Source organism: Bombus vosnesenskii, unplaced genomic scaffold (assembly GCF_011952255.1).
Source record: "Bombus vosnesenskii isolate JDL3184/JDL3185 unplaced genomic scaffold, Bvos_JDL3184-5_v1.1 scf7180000013370, whole genome shotgun sequence".
Classification (NCBI taxonomy): Eukaryota; Metazoa; Arthropoda; class Insecta; order Hymenoptera; family Apidae; genus Bombus; species Bombus vosnesenskii.
In genome coordinates, this window is record NW_022883003.1 from 615,135 (window position 1) to 642,135 (window position 27,001).

Sequence of the window (27,001 nt, forward strand, 5' to 3'; positions counted from 1 at the left end):
CCTCCAGCTAAAATGAATAATAAAACGAGTCACGCTCGGTTCCAATAACTCCTTTATTCCGAATACACCTGACAGCTGCCATTATAACTTTATTATTATAGCTGATAAAAAATTTACAATTTCATTCCAACGTATAAAACTCGTCGCATCTTTTCGCAAGAATGATCCATTCCGAGCGACACCAAACTGATCCGAAAATAGAGACTACATGCTGATACGGATGCAGCAAATGAATGTCGAGAACCTGCAAATGCAAAGCAAATAATATAGACATCCACGCGGAACGAAAGAGGGATATGTCAAAGGTAAGTCGATACGGATTTATCTCCTGCGGTATTTCTGCTACAAACTAAGATTCTCCTCAAACGTTTCTTTGGTGAATTACTCAACTCGCGTCTCCGATAATTATACAATCGTCGGAGGTGCCCTTTCTTTGCAATTAAGATCGTTACCAAGTCTCTGGTTTTATCACAGTGCAGAATATCGATAAGATGCAAGAAGCTAAGTAAATGCACCATCGGTCATAAATATTAAGAAACCCATAGGAAATTTTCCTTTATTTATATTATAAGACGCGTATACGAGGAACAAAGTAACAGATTTATAATAAAATACTTTGAAGACAGAAACAACGAGAAGCATACAATTTGTACTACGTATCAGCCGGTGTTCTGATGCTTATGATCGACGATGCATATGTATGGAATTACAAAGAATGATTGTAAATCAGATGGAAAGAACAAAGGTTTCGAATTTGTTTCGTTCGAGTTACGATATCAAACAACTTGCAACTACGAGAACAAAACGAGAAAGACGACTCACGGTATAAAATAATAGAACCTGCACATCACCGATGTAAACAGGGACAAGAACAGTAATCGGCGATCAGTTCTACCGCATGCTCTTCCGTTTCTTGAATTTCGCACGTCGAGACAACTGCCTCTACCCAAGAGACACTTACGTGTCTTGCCTTCTTTGACACGTCCTCATACTCCTGAAAAATGCAAGGATCAAGGTGAACGCAAGGAACATCGTGATTGCGAGATTAGCGTTCGTGTTTGCTGGCGGATGTGGGGAAATCATATTCGACAGGCGACGGAAGATTATCGGTGGCAAGCGACGCGAGCAATTGGCGCCTACGGTTAACGGAACCGACAACTTCCACAAGTCTGAAGCCGCTTAATGCCGACGCTAGTACGCGGTAATGGTGCCGCTATGTTAACCAACTTTAATTCCGTTATCGAGAACCTGCTCGTTCGATCGATTTAAAACTCGTCCATTAACCACGCGATCGAAAACACACACCCCTTTCCCCCACTGCTTCCAGTTTTCCACTGTTTGGCCAGGAAAGTGGCAAAACGCGTTCCAAACGATATCTTTCTTTTTCCTGAAAGATGATACGATTTGAAGCTTTCGCTTTCCAACGATGATGAAATCGTAATTGTAATTGAAATTGTAATTTGTTTTCCGCCGAGAAACACCGCGGTAATTCGCTGTAGAAATATTTATCGAAGCAACGTTCGAAATAGTCTAGCTAGTTTGGATAAATTGCCCTAAACGGAGCAACATCTCCGGAGACGTTAACATAAAACGTCAAAAGCCGTTATACTTACGCGCACAAGGGATGACGGAATCTCCTTGGAAGAATGAACCACGTACATGGCCGCGGATCTTTCCTGATCGTTCAACACCTTGGCTCCGAGACTAAAATGAATTTTACAGTGCTTAAGGAAGTTTACTACTGGATTGACGGTTGCGCTTGAAAGTTGTACTAGAAAGGTGGCGTTAAGAAGACCGCAACGATTCGCGACCCGTTTCTCGCGAGGGACCCTACAAGATAATCGACTTGGTTTCTTTCTCGCGATACGGTCGTTAAGCGACTCGTCTACTTTAAATCCGCCTCAGGGAAGTATGAGCCGCGCTAAGACACAAAAGAGAGCCTCGTGTTCCATTTTCCTACCCTGCTACTTGTTAACTCTGCCTCTCCCCGAGGTGTTATCTGTGAGTTTTCTATGGAACGCAACTCGTTTCACAGTGGATTCTGCGTCCACCCCAAAGTAATTAAAAAGTCGTAGCGGTACGTAATCCAACCTGACCGATCAAGTCTAACTATAATTTCGTGGACGGTTTGATTCCAAAGACGGACCGATGAAAAAAGAGGCCCTCGTAGAAAACTACGTTGCGTAAAAGGATACGTTTTGAGTAACTTGCGAATGTCTTCTTCCTTGCTTTTTGTAAAACCTGACGCTAAACTGACTGGCGCTCCCTTTAAAATACTCTTAGACGTCTGTCAATCAGAAAATAATTTTATTACGTTTCAATCTTCGTTAAAAGATGAAGTTTTATTTTACCAGCAAATTACGTACCAATTCGTTATCTGTTAAATTACATAATGGCTTTGCATCCGACGGAAGTCCGTTTTCTGGCTTTCGTCCCTCGATCCAATTTAGTGGAATTCCCATGGCAGAATATTCTATATACTATAAATAAACGTGTACAGTAAGTTAGAATAAATCAGCCGAAAATGTATCAAATTATACGAAATTGGCATCAATGAAGTACTGTAGCTTGGTACTAAAATTTCAAAAATTTCAAGAGTTTTAAAAATTGAACAAAATGCAGTTAGCTACTTTGGCTTGTGAATCTTATTTAAATAAGGTAAGAGTAGTTGCTCATTAATTGATATAAAGTTGAAAACACACATCGTTATTTACGAAAGCATAAAATTCTGCTTGTTCCGCGTCCTTTTGATCCGAGACATTGGTTCCTGCGCTGCCGCATACTTTTTCGTTCGTTTTTTTGCTAGTATCGGCTCTTACACGATTAGAGGTGGCTTTTGATTTTGCGGGAGACTTGTACGGAGAGGAATTCTTCTTGATCGATTTGAAATCGTCGTTTCTTTTCGACGGAGACTTCAATTTTCTTTCCTGTTTCGCCTGTGCGTTTGGTAAGGTATCCTGTCTGGTTGTCTTATCGTCACCTTCTTCCTTATGGTCAGAGGTCGAAGACAAAAGAAGGCTAAGATCTATCGACTCGGAACTCTGCTTGAAAAGACGTCGCAAATCGTTCAAAGTAGTAGCGGAAGACCAATCTTTATCAGAACGAATACGCGTTACCCGTGGAAATCTAATACTAATACCGTCAGCTGTGTGAACACCTTGATTGGTAAATTCTGCTCCCGTTATTTCCCACACTGGCTGTTTCTGAAATACGTAAGAGAAGATATCGATACACCTGCTTTCAGTTGAGAATTAAACCAAGTCGAGCAAATACCTTTGGATCCTTTGCGACAAAGTCAGGAATCATTGGTTTATTGGCGCGCAACCAGGACGGTACTTTGGCCGGATCTTTACTTATTTTTATCATATCGAGCTCATCCTGAAGCATGACTAAGGTCGCGTCGTCGTGACCGGTGTGTACCTACGCGTACGAGCAATTTCCAAATACAATTTTCGAAATTCCTTATTGTTGCACAGTATACGTTTCCTTACTTTTGTTACTGTTACCCAGTTACCACGATCTTCGTCGTAGCAGCCCATCAGGAATACCGACATCATACCACCTAGAGATACGGAACGCATAGAAGAACAATTAAATATAGAAATAATGTACGAAACGACATGGTTATTCAAAATATAGTAACTGTTCTAATATTTGATAGGTGACAAAATCTGTTCTTTTAGTTATGTTCACAAAAACATGAATTTGCATAAATATTCGCAGTCTAGATATGGTAGAGAAAAATTCATCGTAGAACAAACAGATGGTACAAACCTTTGTTTCCCGTGCCGTACCATGCGCCAAGCACAACGAGATCTGCGCTATCGGCCATCGCACCATCGTATAAATAATCCTTTTTTACCTTCAACCAATGTCTTTTACCCGGTTCGTATTTGCTCTGTAAATAATCACGCGTTAGCATCGCTTCATCTCAACTATCGCACGAGTTACGATCACACACACATTGCGAAACTCCAAGAATCGACAATAAGAGTATAAGAAAGATAATAAACTGTTATCATTAATCATGGTAAGAAAATTGCTATTTGAACGCAATACTCCTCCATGGTAAATCAAGAAACGATGGTAAAGCAGCTACGCACATTATAAGAAAACGTTCTATCTTCATACTTACAAGGTTACAATGTGATACGTACGTGGATGTCCTTAAGCACCAATCCTTCGAGGCCCATTTTAAGAACCCTGGCAATCATTTCTGCCAAGTCTTGAGATTTCTGTAAATGATTGTTCCTGCTTTATAATTTTCCACTTGTGTCTTTAGGCGAAAAATCGAAAATCATGCGATCACTTACATAGACTTCCTTGATTTCCGACAGCATTATCCTGTTTGGTATCTCCGTCATACTTTCTCTTAAAATTTGTCTTCGTTCCATCATGGATCTGCGCATAGCAAAAGACTGCGATTACTTTAAGCCGAAGGGAAACGAATTAAATTCGTTCGACTTACTTATGCAACAAAACAACCCCGTTATAATAGATACAATCGAAGACAAATAAGCAGGCATTGGCATCCTTGAATTCGGCTTTCTGGGAAACGAAACAACAGATAGAATTTTAAGAATAAGATTCTCGAGAAGATCGTACCATTTTCAACGAATAGTCGAACCTTATGAATGCCTAAGGTACCAAAGGGTAATGGTTGCCCAGTTTTGGTATCTATCATGAGGATCTCTGAGTCTAGAATCAAGTCATCGCCGTCTGGAAAGGCTTTCGGAATGTAATTCTTGAAGAGATTCACCTGGAACGAGAAAAGACACGTGTACATTTTGCGAATAAGAAAATCGAGAGACACACGCAACGGAATATTTACTTTATGAGGAAGCACCGGTTTTAAGGATCTGCTGAAATAGCGAAATTCGTTTCCCTTTTTATGCACTTGGACCCGTTCTCCGTCGTATTTCACTTCGGCCAGCATTCCATTCGGGCATTTCTTCATCGCCATTTCCACGGATTTGCAAGCCTCCGCCTATTCAGGTTTAGACGTTAGGCTCCGACGTTTTGCAACGCTACTGCCACGTTTTAAGGCGGCATGCAAAAGCTTACCAACATCGGCAAGACAGGTGTCATCAGCGAGAGCGTAATCTTGACGTTGGAAGATGGACCCGGCGACGAAGACGGTTTATCGAATTTCGGGGATCCTCGCCAACATCGTTCGATCACGCTGTCCAAGTCCCTGGACGTTTGAAAGGCTTTGTACGCGTCATCGTGTACCGCGGCCAAACTGCAAACGTATCGACAAAAAACGAAAAATATCACCGATCGCCGCCTAATCGTCTCGTTTACGGCACAACTATTTATACGCTATAGACTCACATATGTTTCGGGCCAGCGTTTATCCTTAGATCGTGCTTGATCAGCCGGATGATCATCTTTAGATCGCCTGCGGTGCATCTGAAGAACGAGTTACAGTTTGCCTTCTATAAATGAAAATACAACGGAAGCGGGCAATGCAAATAATTTACCTGGAAACGATCGAACGAAAGTGACGAATCTGTTCGTCCTCCTTAGTTAGAAGCGACAACTGCTGCAGAAACTCGTCCACCTGAATAAAAAGGATTTCGCTCGATCGATATGACGACAATAACGACTAATTTTTACGAAATAGTATGTCTATTTTCTAGAACAAACCCTACGCGGAATAGAAAGTAAACCGAGGTTTACTTTTGGCAAGTAAAATCTGGAAATCCGAACTTTGGCCGAGAACCGGGAATTCCGTTTAATCCAACTGGGTTTCGATAATCCTGAAGACGTCAAAAGAATTCCCCTGCCGAACGAACCTCCATGCAATTTAATCATATAGAGATAGAGATCGATCGACGCTGAGGGAGAACCGCCTCTTATTTCGACGCGAGTAAATTCCGTTTTGTCTTTATCCCGTTTATTCCAGTGTCGTTTAATGTGGTGAAGTACGTCATCGAAAAAGAGAAGGAGGAAGGGTAGCTTGAGAAAAAATTAAACGACGCCTACAAAGAGGCGTTCAATTTTAAGCATCTCTCTTTTTTTCCTTTTTTTTCCTCCCTCCATTCTCTCAATTTGTCTACCATGGGAAAAAAACAGGCTCGTTGCCCCATTTGTTTTTCCACCGTCGCAAATTATAAAGATAACGCGCAGTCTCTCTTTATCCCCGAGAATTTATCTCCAACGTTTCATCCAGAGGCTTTCCGCGATTATATAGCGGCACGTGTCTACGGTGAAACACCGTTCCGAATAACTTTCCGTGCGGAAAAAGTTGATAAATTATCCGATACATCGATACAAATTTCAACCGAAATATAGGACAGATTCTATTACCTCTTGAATCGTAAGTACGCTTTTTAGAGCTGGTTTTAAAGCTACGCTGTTTTCGAAAAACACTCGGATGGTTTCGCTCACGTCTCCTTGCTCGAGATGCTCCAACATCTCGTCCTCGTCCTGAAGTAGGATACGAGAGAACAGCTTCACCAATTGTTTGCTCTGCAAGTTGTATATCCTCTTCGCTGTCCCCGGAAGCAGCATTTTGCACCACAGCTTTACGTCGCTGTTGAAACCATCTGAAAACGCGGAATGATCTGAACAACGAAGACGACAAGTTTACGCTGTCGGTTATAAATACGAGTATCCGAACACCTGATCGTTACATTCGTCGAAGGATCCTAACAAATTTTACTTTACTCGATATTTTACGTATAATACCAGTGAAACGATAGATTTACGATAAAGTAACCGTTCGAGGAAGTCTTGGTGGTTTTGATCTCGAAGGACGCGTATCTCGGAAGAAGCCAATACTCAGGTGCGAAGGTCGTGCAGGTGCAAGTGCACAAGCACTGGCCAGTACAAGATTGGAAAAAAGTGTTGCTTTCTGGTGAATGGAATGTTAAAATAGGATGCGGTAAGATGAAATTCTATGAAAAAGACAGTGGTCTTAAAACTGCGTGCACTATCGTAGAATAGGCGAAGTTGGAAGTACGAAATCGCGGAACGGTAGAAAGACGAAATCGAATCGAATTGAACGCAGTCCGATAGAATATCCGCGATCAGCTTGGCGGTTATCGAACGCAGCTATCGCCTCGTAACTTTCCACTGTGTCGTTGCAGCCCGATGCGCCGACGGTTCTCCTTCGCATTCCCTTCTTCCCTTCTTCCCTAACGGTGACAGACAGCAGCTCGCGACGTTTCGCTGGAAGGGTCATTCGCTCGTTCGCACTCGAGAAACACCTGTGTATAGTCGGTGTATCCGACTAGAAAGGAACGCAAACCGCGAGAAGAATGCAGACAGACGAAGAGAGAAGAAATCGGAGCGGAGAAGCGAAGGATCGAAAGACGGACGCGTCGCGTCTTTTCGATTAAGAACACCGATCAGAACGCGCTTCGTGGAAAATTCAGCGACGACCTCCTTTGCGTCGAAGACTAGATCATCGGCAAAATTGCGAACGAATTGCGACGAATAAATAGCGGGCTCCGTTACAGTCGCAATCGTTATCGCGCACCCACCAGTCCCCGCGATGTATGTATACTTCCGGCGCGTAGCTTATCGCGCGATACCTTGATTCTTTTCATCGCGACTCCTCTTCCGATATTGTTCCTCGATCGCTGCCAACATAAGCGAAAACTCCGCTAGCCGATACTCGCCTATGGTGAAGTTGGTCGGCATCGTCTCGCAACCTCTGCGTATGTTCGAACTGCAAACGTGTTCGAGCCGTGTGTTTCGTAACGTGTACGAATTGAATTTTAGCAGCACAGTCACAGAAATTAATTAGAGATCCAACGCGCGAGTCCCTGATCTCTGTGCCCCGGTTTATCATCGAAATAAGTAGCCTATAAAAATATGAAATTATCGCAGTGTTTACGTTGCGTGAGCACGCGATACGCGATGCACCTTATTGCGAGACGATCCTCGCGTAATGGCTTATCGACGATTCATTGGTCAACAACGGTACACACCTCTTCCAGGCTTGTCGACCGGCCTTCGAAGCCAAGAACCTTCGGCTTTATACCGAAATTGTACGTACAACTTTGGCAACTATCGACCGCATCAACAAACTTGTTGCGTGACTTTCAGAGGACGGGTCGGGCTTGATCGTCCGTTTAAGGACGATCGAGATGGCAAAAAGTAAGGGAAGAATGGAATCCGAAAGTGAAACGTGCCGAAAGTTTGCCGAAAATAGCGCTGGTTGAGATCAAAGTCACCGCGATTTGGTACGGTTATTCAAGAGGATAATCCCGCGTCGAGAATCTCCCTTTCCACGTATTTTCCTCTACGTGTTTTCGCTTTGGGAAAAGATCATCGAAGAACATCGATCGTGATCCCCCCACTGATCTTTGACGAACAACGAACGACTTTTATGCGTTTATGGGAAATTTCAAAATGCGCACGAAAGGTGCAATATGCAAAGATATGTAAAGTATTCAGAATACTCGAGATTTGGTAGATGAAATACGTATCTGCTTAGGTGCTATCTTTCAAATTGTGCTTACAAAAATATGCGTTTGCATAGACATCGGTAATTTAATGATCGGTAGATATTTGTGCGAATTCATATTTTTACAAATATAATTAGAAACATGGAATCTAGTTAAAGAATTGGTCTACTTATCAACTAATATAACGAGTACTATACTTTTGATATTTTGTTAGGTTGTCCGAAAAGTTTCTTTCGTTTCATAAGGCGATAAACAACAATTTCTGTTTTATATTATTTTATTGAATTAGGTATAATCCATTTCGTTCTATTTTTATTATCACATTCGTGCATAATTCAATAAACCAATACAAAACGAAAAACTTTGTGCGTCTATTATTTCCTTATAAAACGAAAGAAACTTGAGCTAATATATATATATATATCTGCGTTACATGTATTTTACGCATCTTTGCATCTTCAGATTCTCCACATAAATGCACAAAAATTCGCGGCCTAATGATCAGCGTATTTGCGGCGCGAAACGAACAGAATGGAGGGTCGCGACGCACCAACGAAAGCTTGAATGGAATATTCGCAAAGAGAAAAGAACGAACCTGCCGATTCGATCGATAGGACGGCTCGTTTCGTTCAAGCACGATCATCGACCGGCGACGTATTGTCTGTTCGGCTCGATTATCGAGCAGCTGCAAGCCTATATAAATTATCGTCCGTTTCACCGAACGATGTTCCTTTCGGGCGCTTGGTTCGCGATATCTCGAGTCCTTCTAAAGACCGCTACAGACTGACGAGATGTGGCGAGTAAAGAAGCCTTAGTCGACCAGGAAATCTAACGATTCAGATTCAGGATTCAATGGTCGACCTAACGCAACTACGTTTTATCGATCTACACGAGATAAAAATTACTCGACAGTTTCTCGTCAATCGGCCACTTAGTTGACCCGTTTGTAGCGGCCTTACGAGACTCGTTCTCGCGCAAATCGAAACACGAATAGCTAGAATTGCATGTAATCGGGAATTAAGGAAAATCAGCACAAATCGTATTCGGCTCGATGCGGGACATCGATAAAGTAAACGTAATTCACGGCGCTCTGCCAACAGTTATGAGTCATTCATTGCGCGGCAAAGAAGGAGGAAAATGATATTGGTAATGGCGCAGAGCGAACAGAGAGAAAGAAACGCACGATTTCTAGGTATTTTCATCTTCGCCGAGAACGCGCTTAATAATATCTTCGCGCTCGTGCATAACTCTCTCTTGTTTTACGTGAAAACAAAAGATAGCACTTCCGAGTAGTTCGTAGAATTTGCTACATCGATCTACATCATCGATCTATGTCGTTTCGTACTTTGCTCGGACATTGCATCAGGCCCGATCGTCAGCGAAGAACGAGCCTCCGTCCCGGCGACCAAAATTAGCTGCGAATTAGTCCGCTCGTGTCCGATTTCGGCCGTCCGCTCCTCTACCGCGGTCGAACGAGGGTAATCGTTATCGTTCCCTGCAACGCGAATCGCACTGGACGAAGTGGAAATTGGCGAGAAAGTTGGAATTCGGGGTTGACGGCGAGCTTTCGAGGACTAGAGTGTCGCAAACGATCGGCGGCACCACTTCACGGTCGATAACTCCTAGAGAGACGATTTGACCTTTCGCACGCGCGTCTCTTCGAAAAGCCCGATCTTGTTCGCTGTTTCCCCTCCGCGGTGGACCGAGGAGTTGGGGAAGCGGGAAACGAGGAGCGCGACCAAGCAGAAGAGAAGGAGAGCGAGCCGATGATAACGCGGCCAGATACGCTGAAATCTCGTTAGACGAAAAAAACTGCGATTTAAGCGGCGGTCAATTGAATTTCTTTTTTCTTTCTTTCCGGCCAGTTGCGATTACATCGGATTCCACAGCGAGATGCCGTCAGTTTACGAACGAACGAACAAACCAACTATGTAATCAACGAACGAACAAACGAATGAAAGCTTGCTCGCAAAAGCAGAGGTGACTTCATACTCGATAGATTAAAGAAGAGCGCGGTAATTAATGATCGATCGTCCGAAGGAAACGCGAAAACGATAGACAGAGGTCACCGGCGATACCACCATGACTTGTACAAAGTGTAGTTCCGCGGACAAACGATAACGCGGTTTTGCTTCAATGAGATTTTCCACGGCTTACGGAAAAGGAGGAGGGACGCGAGAAAGTTAGATACGCTTTTATTTGCCCCCACGCAAATAAAGCAAATTTTCTTTCTCACTCTCTGCTTCTCCTTCGCACTCTCCTCCTTCCATCTCTTCTTTCCATCGTCCTTTCGATCTCGTCAATCCTCGTCCTATAGAAAGTAGGAGAACGAACGGGCGAACGCGGTTTCCCGCCATGTGGCTACCTTAAACGCGCCAACACGATCCAGATAAGCGAACGATTTCATCGGCAACTGTCTAACGCGAATTCCTGTTTCCCGCGTTTCGCTATTTCGGCCATTCAACCCGAAGAAACTATACATATTCGATACGAATCTCGCAAAAGTTTCCTCCTTTTTCGTTCATTCGGCAACAGTCGATCGCGTCCAATTTATACCCACGCTATTTTTCCACGTGGTTTACACCTTGTACAATGTGTGTCAGCAATCACGGTGTAATCGAGAAGGAAGCATAATATATATACAACAATTTTTATTACATATTTTTTACCTACTTTCGCATATACAATAACTACCTACTAATTATTTACTCGAGAGGTGATTAGTCGAATTTACATATATCGAACAAACGTTCAAATTTTACTTTATCGAAAACAAAGCACCGTATAAGAAACTTCTACTCTATAGTTTAGATATATTTTTTACTGAAACACTCTATACGTTCAGAAGTAAGCAAAAATCTAGAACGAAATCCCGCGATCGCGCGACCAATCGCGCGTTCATCGGTCGCGATACCACGCGAGATACTCCACGCGAGAGATTTTTCAGTTCCAGGGAAAACAGAATAAGAATAACAAAAATGAATGGTTTTTACCATCATATCGCTCCCGATTGCTTCTTATTGAAAATCATTTGTTACCTCGTACAGATTCTCCTATTAAACGATAAAACGCTTATTAAAATGTTTGTTACAACTGGTTTCGAAATACCAGATCAGAGTCATTTTTCAATCATTTTTGCAGCATTCTCGTCTAATCAGGCGTATTTCCCTCAACGACTTTGGGCACGGATCGTACGAAACTTCACGGTTATTGAATTAAGAATGAAATTCCAAGAAGGTGTTCTAATTTTCAACAATTCGGTCTTTTCCTCTTCCGAGAAAACGACGTGTGCGGATGCAGAATCGATGATAGATGTGGCACGTGCCGAACGAGTCTCGCTGAGACTGAAGAAACGTAACGCGGCGCGATTCGACGGCCGAAACGGGCTCCCACCACGGATGAAACGCCACCAGCGTTTCTCATCATCGTCGAAAATAGAGCGATCGCGCGATTTCGACGCGCAAATCGCTACTTTTCTCCCGTGTTGATCGAGCCGCGTACAATGCCGGTATTCTTTAATCCTCCGCAGAATTCCGCGACGTTCGACCAACAATGGTTACAAACCCCGTTGTTTACCGACACGAATTGCTCCGTGAATTCCAGACCGAATAGCAATTTACCAAATTAGATCCTCGTTCATTATTAGATTCGTCGTCACAGTTGGGATAAGCGTGGCAAGTATGTACGCCCGCGTAATATCCTACACCGCAGAAAGAAAAATCGAACATCTCGATTTCACGATTTCGTCGATTCTTCCTTAAGACCAGCTTAGAGTTATAGAATGTTCATATATTTCGCGCTGGGAGCCGCGTTAGATTAAAGTACAGTGGTTGACAAAAGTAGATTCATAAAGCAAGGAATACAAAAAAATACGATAATGGTACAAAATGAATTTATTATATATTTGATAAAAGCGACGATTAAATTTGATACATACCGCAGAATAGATAACTGTTGCCAATGTGATAAAGAACGTTTAGTACAAAAGTTATTAAAATTCATATTGTGTCAATTTTACATTTTCGTATTACATTGTGGACGAAAAAAGTAAAGGCGAATCTATCGGCTTATCGGTCTGTATCCGACGATGGCATCGATATACGCGACATATCGCAGGTCGTAGAAGACGATTCGAGGGTGCGGCGGTCGGGGTCAGTCGTTCCGTCGGCACAGCGAGGCAACCAGTTTGGCAAGTCCCGGTTGCGCAACCACTGTCGTCAGATTTTTAACTTGTTCGCGCGCCACCGTTCTTTTTTTCAATGTTTCCCTTCCCCTTGGTCCGATCGCAGCTTTCGCCTCCCAGCGCGAAAACCATTACGTCACTTTACGAACGACCCGATCTAAGGGTCACCGGTGAACTCGCGTTACCAGGCTCGAGAAAATTTCTCGCAATCCCAAAACAATAATATCCATAATACGCTCGATTTATCTAATATCGAGGAGATAACGCGCTATATAATCGTGGTTCGCGTAAATATCCTTGTTTTCAACAAACGCGGTGTACTCGAATGAAAACGTGCACACGACGTAAATCGCGTTACGCTCATTGAAGCGAGAATCGTCTTAGAAGATGACCAGCCTAGAGAAGCGAGCGCAACAACGCGACATTTCGAAAGAATTTGCAGGTCGTTTGGCGTTTCGTTGACCCTCGAAATCAAAGGCGACATTGGCTTATCGGTGAACGTTAATTGCCCGGGGACCAATGGTCCGCTCCTCCGTTAATTTTCAGCCTTAATCAACTATCGTTCGTTCATTAATTTCGACAGCAGTTTCAACGAGGCGGCACAGCTTTTTTTTCCTCCGCAGAAAGAAACAACGAGAGAGGTCGCGAGGAATCGCTTATCGAGCGCGTCGTACGTCACTCTGCTGGCCGATTGTTCGTTCCGATTCGCGATCCAACGCTCGTGAATTCTTCTCACGATCGCTCGTGCGAATCCTTCGACCATGGAGATCGTAGTTTGGATCAAATAAGAGGCAAATTAGTCCGCGGGAGAAGCGACTGAAACACATCGGCTGAAGAAAAAAGAGCAGAAGCGGAGGAAAAGAGGAAAGGGGAAAGAAAAGGAAGGAAGCGAAAATGCGAGAAGATCGCGAATTAAAAGAGGGGAAAGAGGTGAGTTTAGCATGTGATAGGGAAAGAGAGAGAGAGAGAGAGGGGGATAAAGAGTGATTATCTATGCGGGGAAGGGAAGAGGCTGCGTAGAAGAAAGAGGGAAAGAATGGAAGAATGGATGAACGTCTGGAGCCAAGCTGGCTACACGAGAAGGGGCTCGACATCGCGTTTACAAACCGAACTTGATTAGGTGGGGACAGCTGAGCTTATAAGACACCAGAGCACAGCCTTCGAGACCAATAGTCGCAAAACGGTTAACGCGTGGTGTGCACAAGAAACATTCTGCCGAAGAGCTTTACGAAAAACGAACTATCGCTTTCGCACGACCGATCTCGACCGGATAATCGAACACGGAAATTTCGAGGAACCGCGCACGACCGATCAATCTTCCTTCGAGGAAGAAAAAACGCTGACGACTGAGTGGCTGGAGTCTATCTACCAGCGAACCAGTGATAACGTTGGGTGGTAAAAATCACGAAACGACAGATCGAATTTTGTCGCGGCTAACGTATCAACGTTACCACACGACACGAGAGATCGTTCAATTTTTCCTGTGACCACGAACGACTACTAGTTGAATATCTAGAAGAAGGAACAGCATCATCAGCAGGGAGACTTTCGATCACAGTGAGTACCTCTTGTCGCGTTCATGTGATTTCGGACGAGTGAAAAATGGTCGAGGAGTCGGGTTGCTCGTAAACCGACCAACGACTTTTCTAGAAACGGAAAATTTCACGGTAGGCGCGACGAACGCTAGGTCATGCGTATGACGCAGGGAATAAATCAACGAAGCGCAATTCGTGTCACAAGTTAAATCGGATCATGGTCGATCAGCTGATTTCGGATCGAAACGAGTCGAACATTGATGCAAAGCCCGAACTCGAATCGATACGAAACGTTCTTTGCAGCAACTTCTAGAAATATCTTCGTTTAGCGAGATATCGACGGTGATCTTAGGCTTTAACCGAGCCGTAACATTTTCGAATATTTAAAAATCCTCCGCAACGAGAGAAACAAGAAAAAGTGTACTTCAGCGATACAAATTCGATGTTGGATCGCGAAACCGCGTGAAGTTGATTCGAGTTTTGTTGCTCTGGAAGTCAGATAACCCCGTAAAAATCTTCCACTTACGAGCACAGCGGTGGGAATCTGCACCGTGGATTGATTAATGGTCTCCTTGTATCCGATTCCGGTATCGTATTTGTTCGACCTCAACGAAAAGGAGAGGAGAGAGAGGTACGGCGGGTGCGAAGGAATGCGGGAGGGCGTAATGAAGAAAAGACGCGAACTAGTAAAAATAATCGAAAAAGTAAGAAAGTAAGAGGGTGGGGAAACGCGAATATGTTTGCGCGAAAAACACAAACGATATCCCACCGACACAGCATCGTCCATTGGTCCCATATGCTCTTTTTTACCGCAACTTCGACTTCCAATATCGTAGCCATGCTGCCCTTCTGACAGTTCTCTTTCGGAATTCGTGACGAGATCGTTTACTCTGCTGCTCGGCGATACGCTCGCGAGAGTCGCTAATTTTCGCTTATCAAGGTCAGAAAAACATCGCGAATCTTAGAAGCTATCTCTGGTGGACGATACGCGCAGATGAACTCGATTAATTCCACGCGGCTTCTTTTCAATCGCATCGCGAAATTTTTCTTTCCTTCTGGAAAAATGTTTGTTTCGTCGGAATCGAAGGAAACCGCACGTAAACCGCTAATTTACGGAAACCAGCTAGCGAGAAGCAATGGAAACCTTGACCCGTCGAGAACGTTACGAAATTCGGTCGACTCTAGTGACGTACGTACGTGGCTAGATTTGTAAATAGATGGGCAGAAGAAGGCGGAACGAGAGAAAATGGCACGAAAGATTGATTCGAAAACGAATCTTGAAACTTACCACCTTCGGACCCTTTGGTTAGCATCTTTCTTAGAATCGCCGTCTTGTCGGTGTAGGCGTCGACTTTGGCCACGTTATCGCAGATCCGCTGAAATTCCTGAAACGCGTCGTCTCTCGTTGGTTTTCGCACCTTCTCGGGCGTCTTTTCCGATCCTGAGATATCCGATGCGTCGTCGATGGTGCACGTGGAGCCATTCCTCTCTTTCTTCCTGGGTTTTTTGTTAGGAGAAGGATCAGACTCCGTCGTACGAGTAAGTTTGCGTTTCTTCGAGCCGGAGGATTGATTCGCGACCTGTGTCGTCTTCGGAGTCTTGAACGGAGCTGGGAAGAAAAAGCGATCGCCGTCACAGTTCGCTCGCGCTAGAAGGCTTTCCACGGATCGCCCGGAGATTAGCATCGAGGGAAAATCGATCGTGGTATTCGACGTATTATCGTCGAGGTATTAGCACCGGGTGACTCGATGTCCCCGAGTTCTGAAATCTCTTCGAGCAGAATAGCTGGATTTATCGGAGGGTAGAGAGAACGGCAGAAGCGCGAAACAAAAGGTATAATCTACACATGCTGCATTCGATGATCTTTTAAGGCTGTAATAATAATCGCTGCTGAACGAGAAACCAGTTTAATGCAACGTAAATCATCGGCCGACCGATCGCTCTAATAGGCGATAATGCTCGCAAGATGATTTATGGGATACAATTTGTACATCCTCGATTTAATTGAACGGCAATTAAAACGCTCGTCTCTGCCACGTCGCGATAACTGACAGAGATGAACGCGCTCTTTTCACGCCATGGAAATTACTCGAATTTCGTTATCTGTTCGTACGTTTATCTTCGCGTCGCGATGCAGCTGCCCGAAACGGCGATTCCTACGAAAATCAAATATCCTGAAATTAAAGGATCGAGCCGGTAACTATCGGATGGTAAAGGCATCGTTTTCAGGCATCGAGATCACCGCTCACCACCGGACCGGATCTACAGATCGAAGGAAAGGGAAATCTTACACGAGTTTTCAAACTCCTCGATTCTTCGAAGAATCGCAGTTTTGTCCTCGTCGCACAGATCCTGCCAGCCGCTTACATCTTCCTCGGGATCGTCTATTCTCTTGGTGGTAGCCCTTTGTCTGGCGAACACCTCGAACAGACAGCTCAAGTGATGCCAAGCTTTCATTTTGCCATCGGAGAACGGATTCGCGACTAGCTTCGCGATCCTTACGGTGTCCTTTTCTATGGGGCACTTGCATTTTTTGCACTTGGCGCGACCGCTTTTTGCCCGTTCCACCGCGAACGGCTTCTCCTCTTCCTTCTCCTCGTCCGACGTCGACATTGATCTGAAAACCGTCAGCGAAATAATGAACGCGAAGGCAATTTAAAACCATAAAGGAACGAACGTTTAGTTTTCCCCTTCTCTTTGTTACATCAACTCCACTCTAAATTGAAAGCAAACAGCGGTGAATCGTAGCGTTGGGCGTTGATGCCACTCCGACCCCTAATCCAGCTTAAAAGCTAAGAAAGTGAAAGGGATTGAAGTGTCAGGAGTGCAGGTAAACGCTTACGCAACGAGTAGTCCATGTCAAGAATCGAGCCGACGCGACGTCAAGCGACGCGGCTCGAACTGACCGACTCCTCCAAGTTCACCCCTTTGGTTTTTGAACGATACGATAGAACAATACATTTGTAATTCGTCGAGTTTCGATCGCGTTATCGACACGTTGCTCTTTGTTCCGACGTTTCGTGAACATTCCACTTCGCTCGTTCAGGGCGAACGTGAATGACTCGATTGAAATCCAGAGTGTCACAAACATGTTGAAAATGCAGAAAATGATACGATACAAGTTTCAGAAGAACGAACGATTCCTTGACTAACTCTGACGTTCTTTAGCTGGTTGCACTTGCATCGGTGATGGTGTACTCGAAAACGAGGAACTCCGATCCTGTATTATTCCACTTGTGCAACGAGAACTGCTTACATTCGCATAAAAGATAATTCTCGAGCTGCGCCTGGCAATCATCGTAATCGCGATTATTGTCGTAATATCGTTCCAGAAAGGCCTTCGGCTGGATTGCGTCATTCTTTCGAGCTTCGAATTCTACCGAGTTTTCAACACTTTGATCCTAAAAATATCCAACGTAGCACGCACTCGACAAACATGTAATCGCGGTACTCGAATTTTTCTCACCGACGTGGCGAAAACTAGAAGAGATGCGAGGATTATTGCGAAGTTTATCAGTTATCGATTACTCGTGATCGATGGTGGTTAAATTTAAGTAAACAAACGTTTGAGAACAAGGACGCGCGCTATTCGTCGCGAAGGATACGAAAGTACGACGCAAAAATCGAAGGCTTCTGGTGCGCCATTTTGCCGGGCGTGCGATTTACCAAGAAATGGGAAAAAAAGAGAATCGCGCTGATAAGAAGAGGCCGTTAATTGAACGAGGCCGATAAGCGACGAGGGGCTGTAATTGTCGGTTAGAGCGCCGATTGGTCGGCATCGATGTCGTCGTATTGAAACACTGACTAATAGTGGCGGGAGGTCGTCTATCGAATTCCGTGTATTCTCGCGACATTCGTCGTTCCTCTTTTCATCGAGAAGACAGAAGAGGCTGCGAGCCATTCTTGTTGACATTTCACTTTACACCTTAACGATGCTTTTCTCGTTCTATGAAGATATAACTTCACAACGTATGACACGAAGATACGATAACGAAGATATAAATTCAACTTTTCGCGCTCGTCTGATCGGCATCGTCCTTTATTAAAAGAAAACGAACGCGTCTTTCTCTAGCTAGTCTCTTCTCTTTCTTCCTTTCTTTTCCGATTATTCGTCACGAACATTGCGATTACATCAGAGTTTTTGGAAATATTTTACTTTCTTTATTTCGCGATATGTATTTCTGGTTTCTACCGAGTATCTACGAGAAGTACGAAGAAACAAACGGCAATTTCAATCTCCAAAACACCGGTAATATTTTACGCGAGCAAAATTAGTTGGAAAAACGTGCGATCGAAAAGGGGAACCGAGGGATGGGCTAATTGAGCGTTGCTCGTAAGCGGCGATACGAATCGAATCCGCGAATAAATCAGTGCACGCGCGACGTTTCCATCGTGCCCCATCCAAAGAACGCACTTTTTAATCAATTTTTAATCGTCCTCTGCCCGATGATCGGTTTGATCTGAAAGAGGAGCGCGCGGCTCGATATCCGGTTGCCTGAGACGTCAGAACGCCAAAACGTCAGAACCTTAAAGAGCTGTTAAAAAAAAAAAAAAAAAAGAAAAGAACGTGAATGAAGAATGGTTGAAGAAAATGAAAATTGTTTCTCGAATCCTTTGTCACGACGCTAAAACCGCGACATGGTACCGCGAATGAAGGGGAGAGCGAAACGGGAATCGTTAGAACGTGGGTAGCAAGTTTTCACGGCGTGTTATTCCTTTGCGGTCGAATTTCGCTACAGATGCTTCGACTACTTGGAAATGCCACCAGTAAAATACGCTAGCTACGTTGAAACCATCACGAGGGATGCAAGGTTGGCTCGAGGCAAAGAAAATTATCGCCCCCGAGAATTAACCGATAGTACCTACGGATTTACGACTGAGTGAGCGACTTTCATCGCGCTAGAAGCTCCGATTGTTTTTTCTCTTTCTTTCGTGAACGATTCGTGGAAACCGATGAGAATCGATTGTTTGACTTGGTTTCAGCGCGATACGAAGCGAATCGTATCGCGATGCGCGGGTACCAGAAACTCGTAAAGCAACCGGGCGCGTTTCTATTCTTTCGCTCGATCGCGAATATTTTGTACGAACGAAACAACGCGAAAATCTGTGGAATTAGTCGCGGAACGGAATTAACCACCTATTCTACACGCTGACGTCAATCTCGTGGAATTTAACAGATGTTTGTATTATATGGTGATTTGTCGCGAGTATCGCTAATGAAATATCGAAGCGCAAGAAATTGCTGTCAATCTGCGGGCTACATAAATTGCGATCGACGAAGTCAAAGAAAACCAGTTACGTAAAAGCGAATTGGAAAATTTGCCGAAATTCGCGGCATATCCGCGTACGCATACGCATTAATTAGGTAACGTGAACGAAACGAAGTTTCGGTGATCCTGCTATTTCACGGGACTGTTGGTAGACGGAAATGCGGGGGGTGGGGGTGGGGGAACAAGGAAAAGGGAGGAAAAGAGAAAAGAGAATGGCATGTACGTAGGCGTTGTACGCACAGATATCCTCGTGCTAGCGCGGACCTACAGGTGGTAGGAGGTGCGCCTAGGTGGCGCGTGGTGGAGGATTCTGCTCAGGGTATAATAGAGGGTGCAACAGCCCTCTCTGCTCACTCTACGAGCACGCATCGTTCTGCCAAAAACTCGCCGAAATACGCGTTCGCTAAACGAGGGAGACAAAGAAAAGGGAAGAAAATTCAAGTCCGAGTGAGATCGAGCCTTGGTATTATCGCAGTGTTCGTTCGATCGCCCAATCGCTTTCCGAGGAAGTCCTCGTCGAGAGGAGCATTTTCAAGTTAAATAAGGTAGGATTCGTACGTCTGTGCTCTTTGACGTTGCTCTTCGGAGAAAGATTATTAAGTTCCATCAGCTTAGATCGATCGGAAATCAAGGGAATCCGTTTTTCATTGACCATCTCGATTGAGTTTTATTCGCGATCAAGGAAGTATTCTTGCAACAACATCGCGCCAACCGATTAAAATAGCTTCTTCCACTCAAATCGATCGTTAATCGTTTTGTTTACTAGTCGTTTCTGTCGACGCGGTTTTCAACGCGATACTTCTCCATTCGATCGCGAAGAATCGTGCGAATTGCGCGTTCGCGTATCCCGATCGTGGATAAAATCGAACGCATACGATCGAAAGTGGTGAGATTGGCCGGTGATTACACCGCACGGTCGATCGGTCCACTCGTTCGGATAAAGGCCGTTCTAGTTGGAACAATCGCGTGTTATCTCGCAATTTTTCGCGGTAAATGCCGAAAAAAAGCGATCGTGGCTCGTTATCGGCCGAATAAATACACCAGCCCGATGCACAATAATTCCTACTTTTTTCTTTTATCAACGAAAAAAAAAACGATCGTTGCTCGTTCGTTAACGAGCGCTTCGAAGATAGTCGGAGCGTAATCAACATGTATTCGCGTCAGTGATTAAGGTTCCACTCGTTTTGATCACGCGACTCTTACCTCTGTGAAGATTTTAAAGCGGTTCCTTCGCTCGTTCAGAAGAGAAGGACCAGCGAAAAGAATCTTCGTGAAGGAGGAAGAGAGGCGTCCGAAATGACTCTCAATCGGATTTGTCGTAGACGAACCGAATTATGTAAAGTGCAATTGCTCGCACCCCGCCTGATCTTATCTGTTCAAACAACTCATTCGGGTCGCCAGATAAAATACTCAGCTGAATGAATTCACGCGCGTTTCTTGGGTCATCGAGGATTATCCCTTAGCGCGATAAGCGTCACTCGAGGAACGGGGTACGGAAGAGGGGCTGGATAAGATTACGCGAGATCGCAAACAAGGACCGAAGTCGAATATCGTTATCTGATATCCCGTTCATAGACCAACCAGAGAGGAATTTCGCTCGTTACTTTTTTTTTCTTCTATTTCCCGCGTTTTTTCTTTTACTACGCCAACGCGCAAAAAAACGATAGATTAATTTCGCTCGTGACTCGCCTCGATTACAAATGAAAAAGAATCATTCGTTAGTGGCAAATGAAAATTCAAGTCGATCGACGACGAGCCGGAAATTTACTCTCCAGGTTTGGCTGTGTTTAATCTCCCCATGCTTCAGCGGATAACACACGGCTTACATGGCTAAAACGGTCCGTGGCATTTTCTGTAATAATAGATTTGTTTGGTTTCGAGCGCATACTGAGCAGTTATAAAGGCTTAAATAAATGAGGCTAATACGTCAGAATTCCATGAACGACGCGCAACACCAAGATTATGCTTTGAACAATTAAGAACGCCACTGGGATTCACGACGATGGCGACGCATTGACTGCAGATATGATCAATTTCTTATTTCTCTGGAACGCGTGCGTCGTCCTTTGCGTATACAAAGCATCATGGACATTCTTCCATCGAGCTGAGCGAAAACGGTATCGAGAATGCGGTCCGGAGGTGAACCGCTTCGTTCACTGTGCCAAAGGCACGTGTACCTCGAAATTTCGCAATGCGTAACAAATGAGACGCGAAGCAAGACTTTTCGACGTATCTATTCCGTGTCGGTATTCGCTAGGATTTGCGAGTTTAACAAATTTATCGCCGATCGAGCAAGTCGTGCAACTTTTCAGATCGATAACGATGGTTAAGGAGATCGAAACAGCTGACGATAACTGTACTCTTGATCGAACGAGAAAAGAAAGGGTCGGAGAAAAACAAAGGGACCGATCCTGGAGATAAATCGACGTTTAATGGTTTGTTCAACTCGGAAGTAAACATCCACGTGAATCGAAATCTCGCTATTCCCTTCTCGTTTCTCTTTCTCGTATTCCCTTTCTGCCCCGCTGATCGGCAGAGTTTGTCAGAACGCGTCAATCATCCAGTTTGTCGACATTTTCGGCTCCGTTTGACACTATTCCGATTTTCAACGCGTACACCTGGCTCGAATGAATGATGGATGAAGAGTAAATAGGGCGATAACCGCACAACGATGCGTGGCCAAATTCCAATTCGTTTTGTCTCTGTCACGTTTACGCACGATCGCTGTTTTCTAGCCGGAAACGAAAATTACATTGAAATTTCCGAAATACGCTTAATCTTCTAACCGGCGAACAAATTTATTTATTTATTTACTTATTTATTTATTTACTCAATTAACGGGCAGGTACTCTATGTTACAAAACATGACAGATATAGATATAAAAGTACACGCAGAAAAGTAAAGTACGATGCGTTTTAGGAGTAGTTCAGTTAATCTAAAATTCAAATCTATATTTAAATTGAAAAAGAACGTAAATAAAAATGTATATTTAGAATATGATATGAGAATTTATATTTATTTTATACTTCAATTAAAATTCAATTTTTAATTTAATTCCATACCAGGACCCACTCTGTTTCAGTACGACCGACCGATTTCGTTCGATCTATTCTATCTTCTAACGTGTTTGCTACTCGCGATATCGAATTCCCGATCGATTTAGAGACCACCGCGAATGCTCCACCATTTTCTTCCATACTTTTCGTTAATCTCGGACGTGATTCTTTTCAGCGATAAAGAGGATCAAGGGAATGACGGGAAGGTCCAGCACGAAACGGACGGGCCTGTGTCTGCTGGCACTGTTGTTGTCCTGCCTCTCCAACGACGTTTTCGTCGTTGGAGAGCCGGAGCCGATACCGTCGGAGCTCCTCTATAGCAAAAACTTCATCAATAACGCTGAGAATCTCGTAAGCTAGTCACTTTTCTCGTATCGTAATTCGACGCAGCCACCGCTGTTCGAATCCACTGAAATTAAATTTATGTATCGTAGATATTACTGAACAAGCTGAAGCAAGTGATCGATGCGAAGGAGGAAATAGTAGAGCAAGAAAAGACACTGGACGACGTACAAATGATGCTTCAAACGGTACTGGAAGCGAGGGCGAAAGACGATATGAGGGTTCCACCGGGTGATTACTCTGTCGAGGAGATACCAACACCGAATCCCCCGCATAAACAGGTGCAACGTTCCGGCAAGCGTACCTCGATAAGCTGTGAGTATCATTTAGTGAGAAACGTCCTCGAATTCATATCCCATAAAAGAACGATATATAAGCATAATTCGGCCGCATTTCTTGTCTCTCGACAATCGTAGTTTCGTTTCGAATTAGTAGCCGCCTACTGGTGCACGCATGCAGCAGATAAAAAAAGATACGCGAAAACGCGATTTCAGGAGGTAAAGAACAGATGATCTCGTGGCCCGCTAGATTCGCTGGGATTTCTAGACGAGGGCAGGTACTAGCCGCGTTATTTCGAATCCCGTCTTACGAACTTTGGAAGATACTCAGAGTTCTCCTGTCTGTTCTCCTCCGTTATTAAGTACGGAATACTCGGTAAATAAGTACGTGCCCCGCTTGTCGACAAGATATCCTTCCCACACCGAGAAATCCTCCGTTTCTCTACATATTCTATATTCTCCGCTATCAATCCTTTGTCCAATACGAGATAATCGAGTAAACGAAGTCTTTATCCCTCGTATTCGTGATCTGACGGATTCGTTCGATAATGCAAAGCGTCGTGTTGGTTCCCATTCGATGCGTAGGACCGAGGATTTCGTAGAACTAGCAAGAAACGATGAGCGAGAGATTGGCGAACCTATCCATTGTGCCAATTGACTTTTGATTCAAATGATGTCACGAGCGACGTTTCTGCCGTTGAAAAACAAATCAACGATCGACGATCGATCCTCGAGGTCCATTCAATTAATATTCGATACCAGACAAATTTCGTCCACCTCGAATGCAATCGTATCACGCTTTCCTGTCCCTTGCTTTTTCTCTTCTTAACGAACGGAGTGCTTCTCAAAAGGACGAATGCTAACTAGAGATTTTTCTTTGTGTTGTTTAGATATGACCTTGTGTCACTTCAAGATCTGCAACATGGGACGCAAGCGACAGTTACACAAGTAAACGATAAACGGATCGTTTGCTGATGACGGCCATATCGAGATTGGTCGAGCCTCTTGCGTGGTGCACCCTCTGACTCGAACACGATACGAAACCCGCGTGCAAACGAGAAGAAACTGGACCAGAGGTCGCACTCGGATCTCCGAACAGTGCTCGCGACGCAACGGTTAAATACCAGGAAAGGCGACGATCCATCATCGATCGGTCGATACGTTCTTTCTAAATTTTTCACCGGAATTTCCAACTCGATCGACCGGCTGCCATCCAACAATCGCAAAACAATCGCGACTCTGATTCTATGACTTCGACTCCGACATCGATTCCAACTCTCATTGAACGTTTTTCATGCAATTTACCTACGACACCTTGCAGCCATTCAAACGCTTTCGAACCGCTTAAACGGCTTTGCACGCGACGAATCAATTCCAATCCGAATCGCTTTGAGAGAAACGAGAGGCAAAGAAAAGTACAAACAAAAGAAAAAGGGAAACGGAAATGAAACGAAAGGGAAATATCGTATCCTCGTGTACAGTTTGCGAGATGTACATCATGTTCCGCTCTCGTGCCGAGAGATAACAAGGAAGAAATAATTATTTCGCGATCGAATTTCTGTCGCACGATCGTGTAACTTCCTGAGTAAAAAAGCAATTTCAATGCTTGAGTTTTTCAAATATACCTACATATGTATTCAAAAATTGTAAGTGGTCTTATAGAACGAAAAGTGAACGGTTACTATTTTGTCAAAATGGATACGAGTTCTCGCGGGAGATCGAACGTCGAACGAGTATCGGACTGTTCTGTTTGCACCGCGACGACCTCTTCGAGCTACTTGTTCGAGAGGAATGATTGATAGACAAAAGTGTTCGTCCCGACTGGCTCGGGCGAATTCCTCGTCCCTTCCTCCCCCATCACTGAAAACACATCGTGGATGCAACGATGACAGCAAAACACGATCGGATGCACGCGTTTCGCTCGTAATATTCAGCAGTATCATCTCATTCGACCGAGGACACTGCATTCGCGGCTGAATAATTATTTTGTCCCGTTTGATTGAACGAGAACGCAATAAAATTAGGTATCTCGACGAAGCTTAGTGGCTAATTACCACTTCGGACGACTCACTAATCTCTCCGAAAAAGAAACTATAGTCTGTAAAAAGTTGCTCCTAGACGATATACCCGGGTATAGAATTAGCAGACAGACAGTTGGACGGACGGACGGACGGATGGACAAACACAGAGGAAGAGAAGAGAAGAAAGGAAGAATGAAATTTTTGGAGAGTGGAGTGTCCTCGACGAGCCATCGATAGAAATCGAAATGGCGAATAGGTATTTATTCGTTAGGTTTAAGTGAGAAGGGTGCAAAGGCCGAGGCTCCAATATTCTCGAAACTGTCTTCTTTAAGGAAAACAAACAAAAAGAAAGAAAATAATGAAATCAATAGTAAGAAAGAAGAAAAATTACTATCACACGACGTGTACAACTATAAAGAATATGGTTCTTCGACTTAGTGATCTACAATTTGTTACGGTACTTGTTTCATTATAATATGTAACTTCAAGCTACGACATACTCACAGAAATAGAATGTAAACGTTGCTTGCTATTCGCTAATTATGATTTACGACTCTTTTCCTAATCGCACGCCTCTTGGCAAACTGTATATCCTTTACTATCCTAGAACCGTTAAAAACAATTGATACGTTTAGTAGAAAGTAACAAAAGGAAAATATGTATATACAAGGAGGAACATGAGAAATGAACGACTACGAGATCTCAGGAAAATAACAGAGACAGAAAAAGAGAGGCCGCCTGCACCCTTCGTTAAATTATTTATAATCGTTTCGTAAAAAGAAACGTACCAAGTTTATATGTAATCTTTTTATGCGCTACTTTTTATTTATTTAGCACCGGTGAATTCGTTACTTTTTTAGTAGCTCGTGATCCTGAAAACGCATTGTCGTTTACTTCAAAATGTTTTGTACATGACTAGAATACTATCGATCGTTTTCTACAAATTTTATTTTTATTATTTATAATTTAAATACATTCTACGTGCAGTTATATTAAAACTGTCGTAAATCGTCTATTTGTTAAATTACATTGCTCTTACACGAACACATTGCTGTAATTAGAACGTTTAGAAATATTTCGTCTCCAAGATAAACCGAATTTAGCAATGATTTCGTTGTATATCTTGCACCACTTTCAAAACGCGATCAACTAATAACTTTGCATTATTACGGTCTCTAATAACAATGTAATACAACGATAGCAACAATAAAATGTGTGGTCGTACGAGCATGTACATTCGTAAATTTATTGTTTCTCTTGTATGGAATTAATCGAGGCTTCTCGATACTTTGAAATAAATCTCGTGAAAACAAATATTTCTCTCTTCGTAATCATACAGGTAGTGGGCGGCTCTCTTTTTTAACCATCTATCCATGGAGAATATACACACGGTTACGATTATTACATGATATCAAATCGACATTTTAAACTCTCGTATTTAAGGTATTGAACGAACCCAGCGCCATACCGTACAAAGTATGTACACGTGCTTGGTCACGTGAGATAACAAACGCTACGTAGTTAAGTTTCGTTACATTATAGCGTATACTACGACAGCCGATAATTCATTTATATGATTGTAAATATTGTACCAGCGATAAATTTACGATAAAAAGATAATAGTTGAATTTCAAATACATACACTCGACATAACCTCAAATCACTTTAATCTCTATCTAGTTAAGTTCTAAATGAAACTCCTACCAGCAGTTGTAGCTCCTTCGAGTACTTCCAATTTGTTGTATTCACTCACGGCATGATAAATAATTAATAAATCGTAAAATCATACAAATGTCACAACCATTTTGATCAGACTACGTTTTATCTAGTTTTATTATTCCTGTAATTTTACTAAACGCTCTTTGCAAGGCATAATCGCCCCCTAGCGTTTAAAC

At 43.5% G+C, this 27,001-nt stretch overlaps 3 protein-coding genes across 8 annotated transcripts; 2 read left to right on the forward strand and 1 right to left on the reverse strand.

Annotated features, from left to right (window-relative positions):
* Positions 1–34: 34 nt before the first annotated feature.
* On the reverse strand, positions 35–26,962 carry LOC117237382 (DNA ligase 3). 5 transcript variants are annotated; one of them, XM_033501285.1, is made up of 20 exons: positions 16,430–16,751; positions 15,427–15,747; positions 6,313–6,551; positions 5,484–5,563; positions 5,335–5,412; positions 5,065–5,242; positions 4,832–4,987; positions 4,628–4,759; positions 4,469–4,548; positions 4,314–4,401; positions 4,158–4,235; positions 3,775–3,898; positions 3,492–3,562; positions 3,274–3,420; positions 2,703–3,203; positions 2,367–2,480; positions 2,196–2,287; positions 1,614–1,704; positions 841–994; positions 35–244 (listed from the first exon to the last, which is right to left on the reverse strand). In XM_033501285.1, exons 1-19 carry the CDS (start codon positions 16,749–16,751, stop codon positions 848–850), a joined length of 3,039 nt encoding a protein of 1,012 aa, XP_033357176.1. In that variant the 3' UTR covers positions 35–244; positions 841–847. The 5 variants fall into 5 exon arrangements, with proteins under 5 accessions (XP_033357176.1, XP_033357174.1, XP_033357178.1 ...); XM_033501283.1 differs by having other exon boundaries at positions 823–994; XM_033501284.1 differs by lacking the exon at positions 35–244 and adding an exon at positions 26,811–26,962 and having other exon boundaries at positions 848–994; positions 16,430–16,755.
* LOC117237402 lies at positions 13,483–14,034 on the forward strand. Its single transcript, XM_033501321.1, has 2 exons — positions 13,483–13,533; positions 13,724–14,034. Exons 1-2 carry the CDS (start codon positions 13,498–13,500, stop codon positions 14,000–14,002), a joined length of 315 nt encoding a protein of 104 aa, XP_033357212.1. The 5' UTR covers positions 13,483–13,497; the 3' UTR covers positions 14,003–14,034.
* Positions 13,762–26,749, forward strand: LOC117237399. Of its 2 annotated transcripts, none has more exons than XM_033501317.1 (4): positions 13,762–14,160; positions 22,641–22,816; positions 22,900–23,122; positions 23,976–26,721. In XM_033501317.1, exons 2-4 carry the CDS (start codon positions 22,661–22,663, stop codon positions 24,035–24,037), a joined length of 441 nt encoding a protein of 146 aa, XP_033357208.1. In that variant the 5' UTR covers positions 13,762–14,160; positions 22,641–22,660; the 3' UTR covers positions 24,038–26,721. The 2 variants fall into 2 exon arrangements, with proteins under 2 accessions (XP_033357208.1, XP_033357209.1); XM_033501318.1 differs by lacking the exon at positions 13,762–14,160 and adding an exon at positions 19,935–19,953 and having other exon boundaries at positions 23,976–26,749.
* Positions 26,963–27,001: the final 39 nt, after the last annotated feature.

Excerpts from the sequence above, each read along its gene's own strand:
- LOC117237402 (XM_033501321.1), top strand. The coding sequence starts at position 13,498 with ATGCGAGAAGATCGCGAATTAAAAGAGGGGAAAGAG. Across the intron at positions 13,534-13,723 it reads AATTAAAAGAGGGGAAAGAG|GTGGGGACAGCTGAGCTTAT; the intron begins GTGAGTTTAGCA and ends GAACTTGATTAG.
- LOC117237382 (XM_033501285.1), bottom strand. The coding sequence starts at position 16,751 with ATGTCGACGTCGGACGAGGAGAAGGAAGAGGAGAAGCCGTTCGCGGTG. Across the intron at positions 5,564-6,312 it reads GCGTACTTACGATTCAAGAG|GTGGACGAGTTTCTGCAGCA; the intron begins GTAATAGAATCT and ends CTTTTTATTCAG. Across the intron at positions 4,988-5,064 it reads CACCTGTCTTGCCGATGTTG|GCGGAGGCTTGCAAATCCGT; the intron begins GTAAGCTTTTGC and ends AAACCTGAATAG.
- LOC117237399 (XM_033501317.1), top strand. The coding sequence starts at position 22,661 with ATGACGGGAAGGTCCAGCACGAAACGGACGGGCCTGTGTCTGCTGGCA. Across the intron at positions 22,817-22,899 it reads TCAATAACGCTGAGAATCTC|ATATTACTGAACAAGCTGAA; the intron begins GTAAGCTAGTCA and ends TATGTATCGTAG. Across the intron at positions 23,123-23,975 it reads CAAGCGTACCTCGATAAGCT|ATATGACCTTGTGTCACTTC; the intron begins GTGAGTATCATT and ends TGTGTTGTTTAG.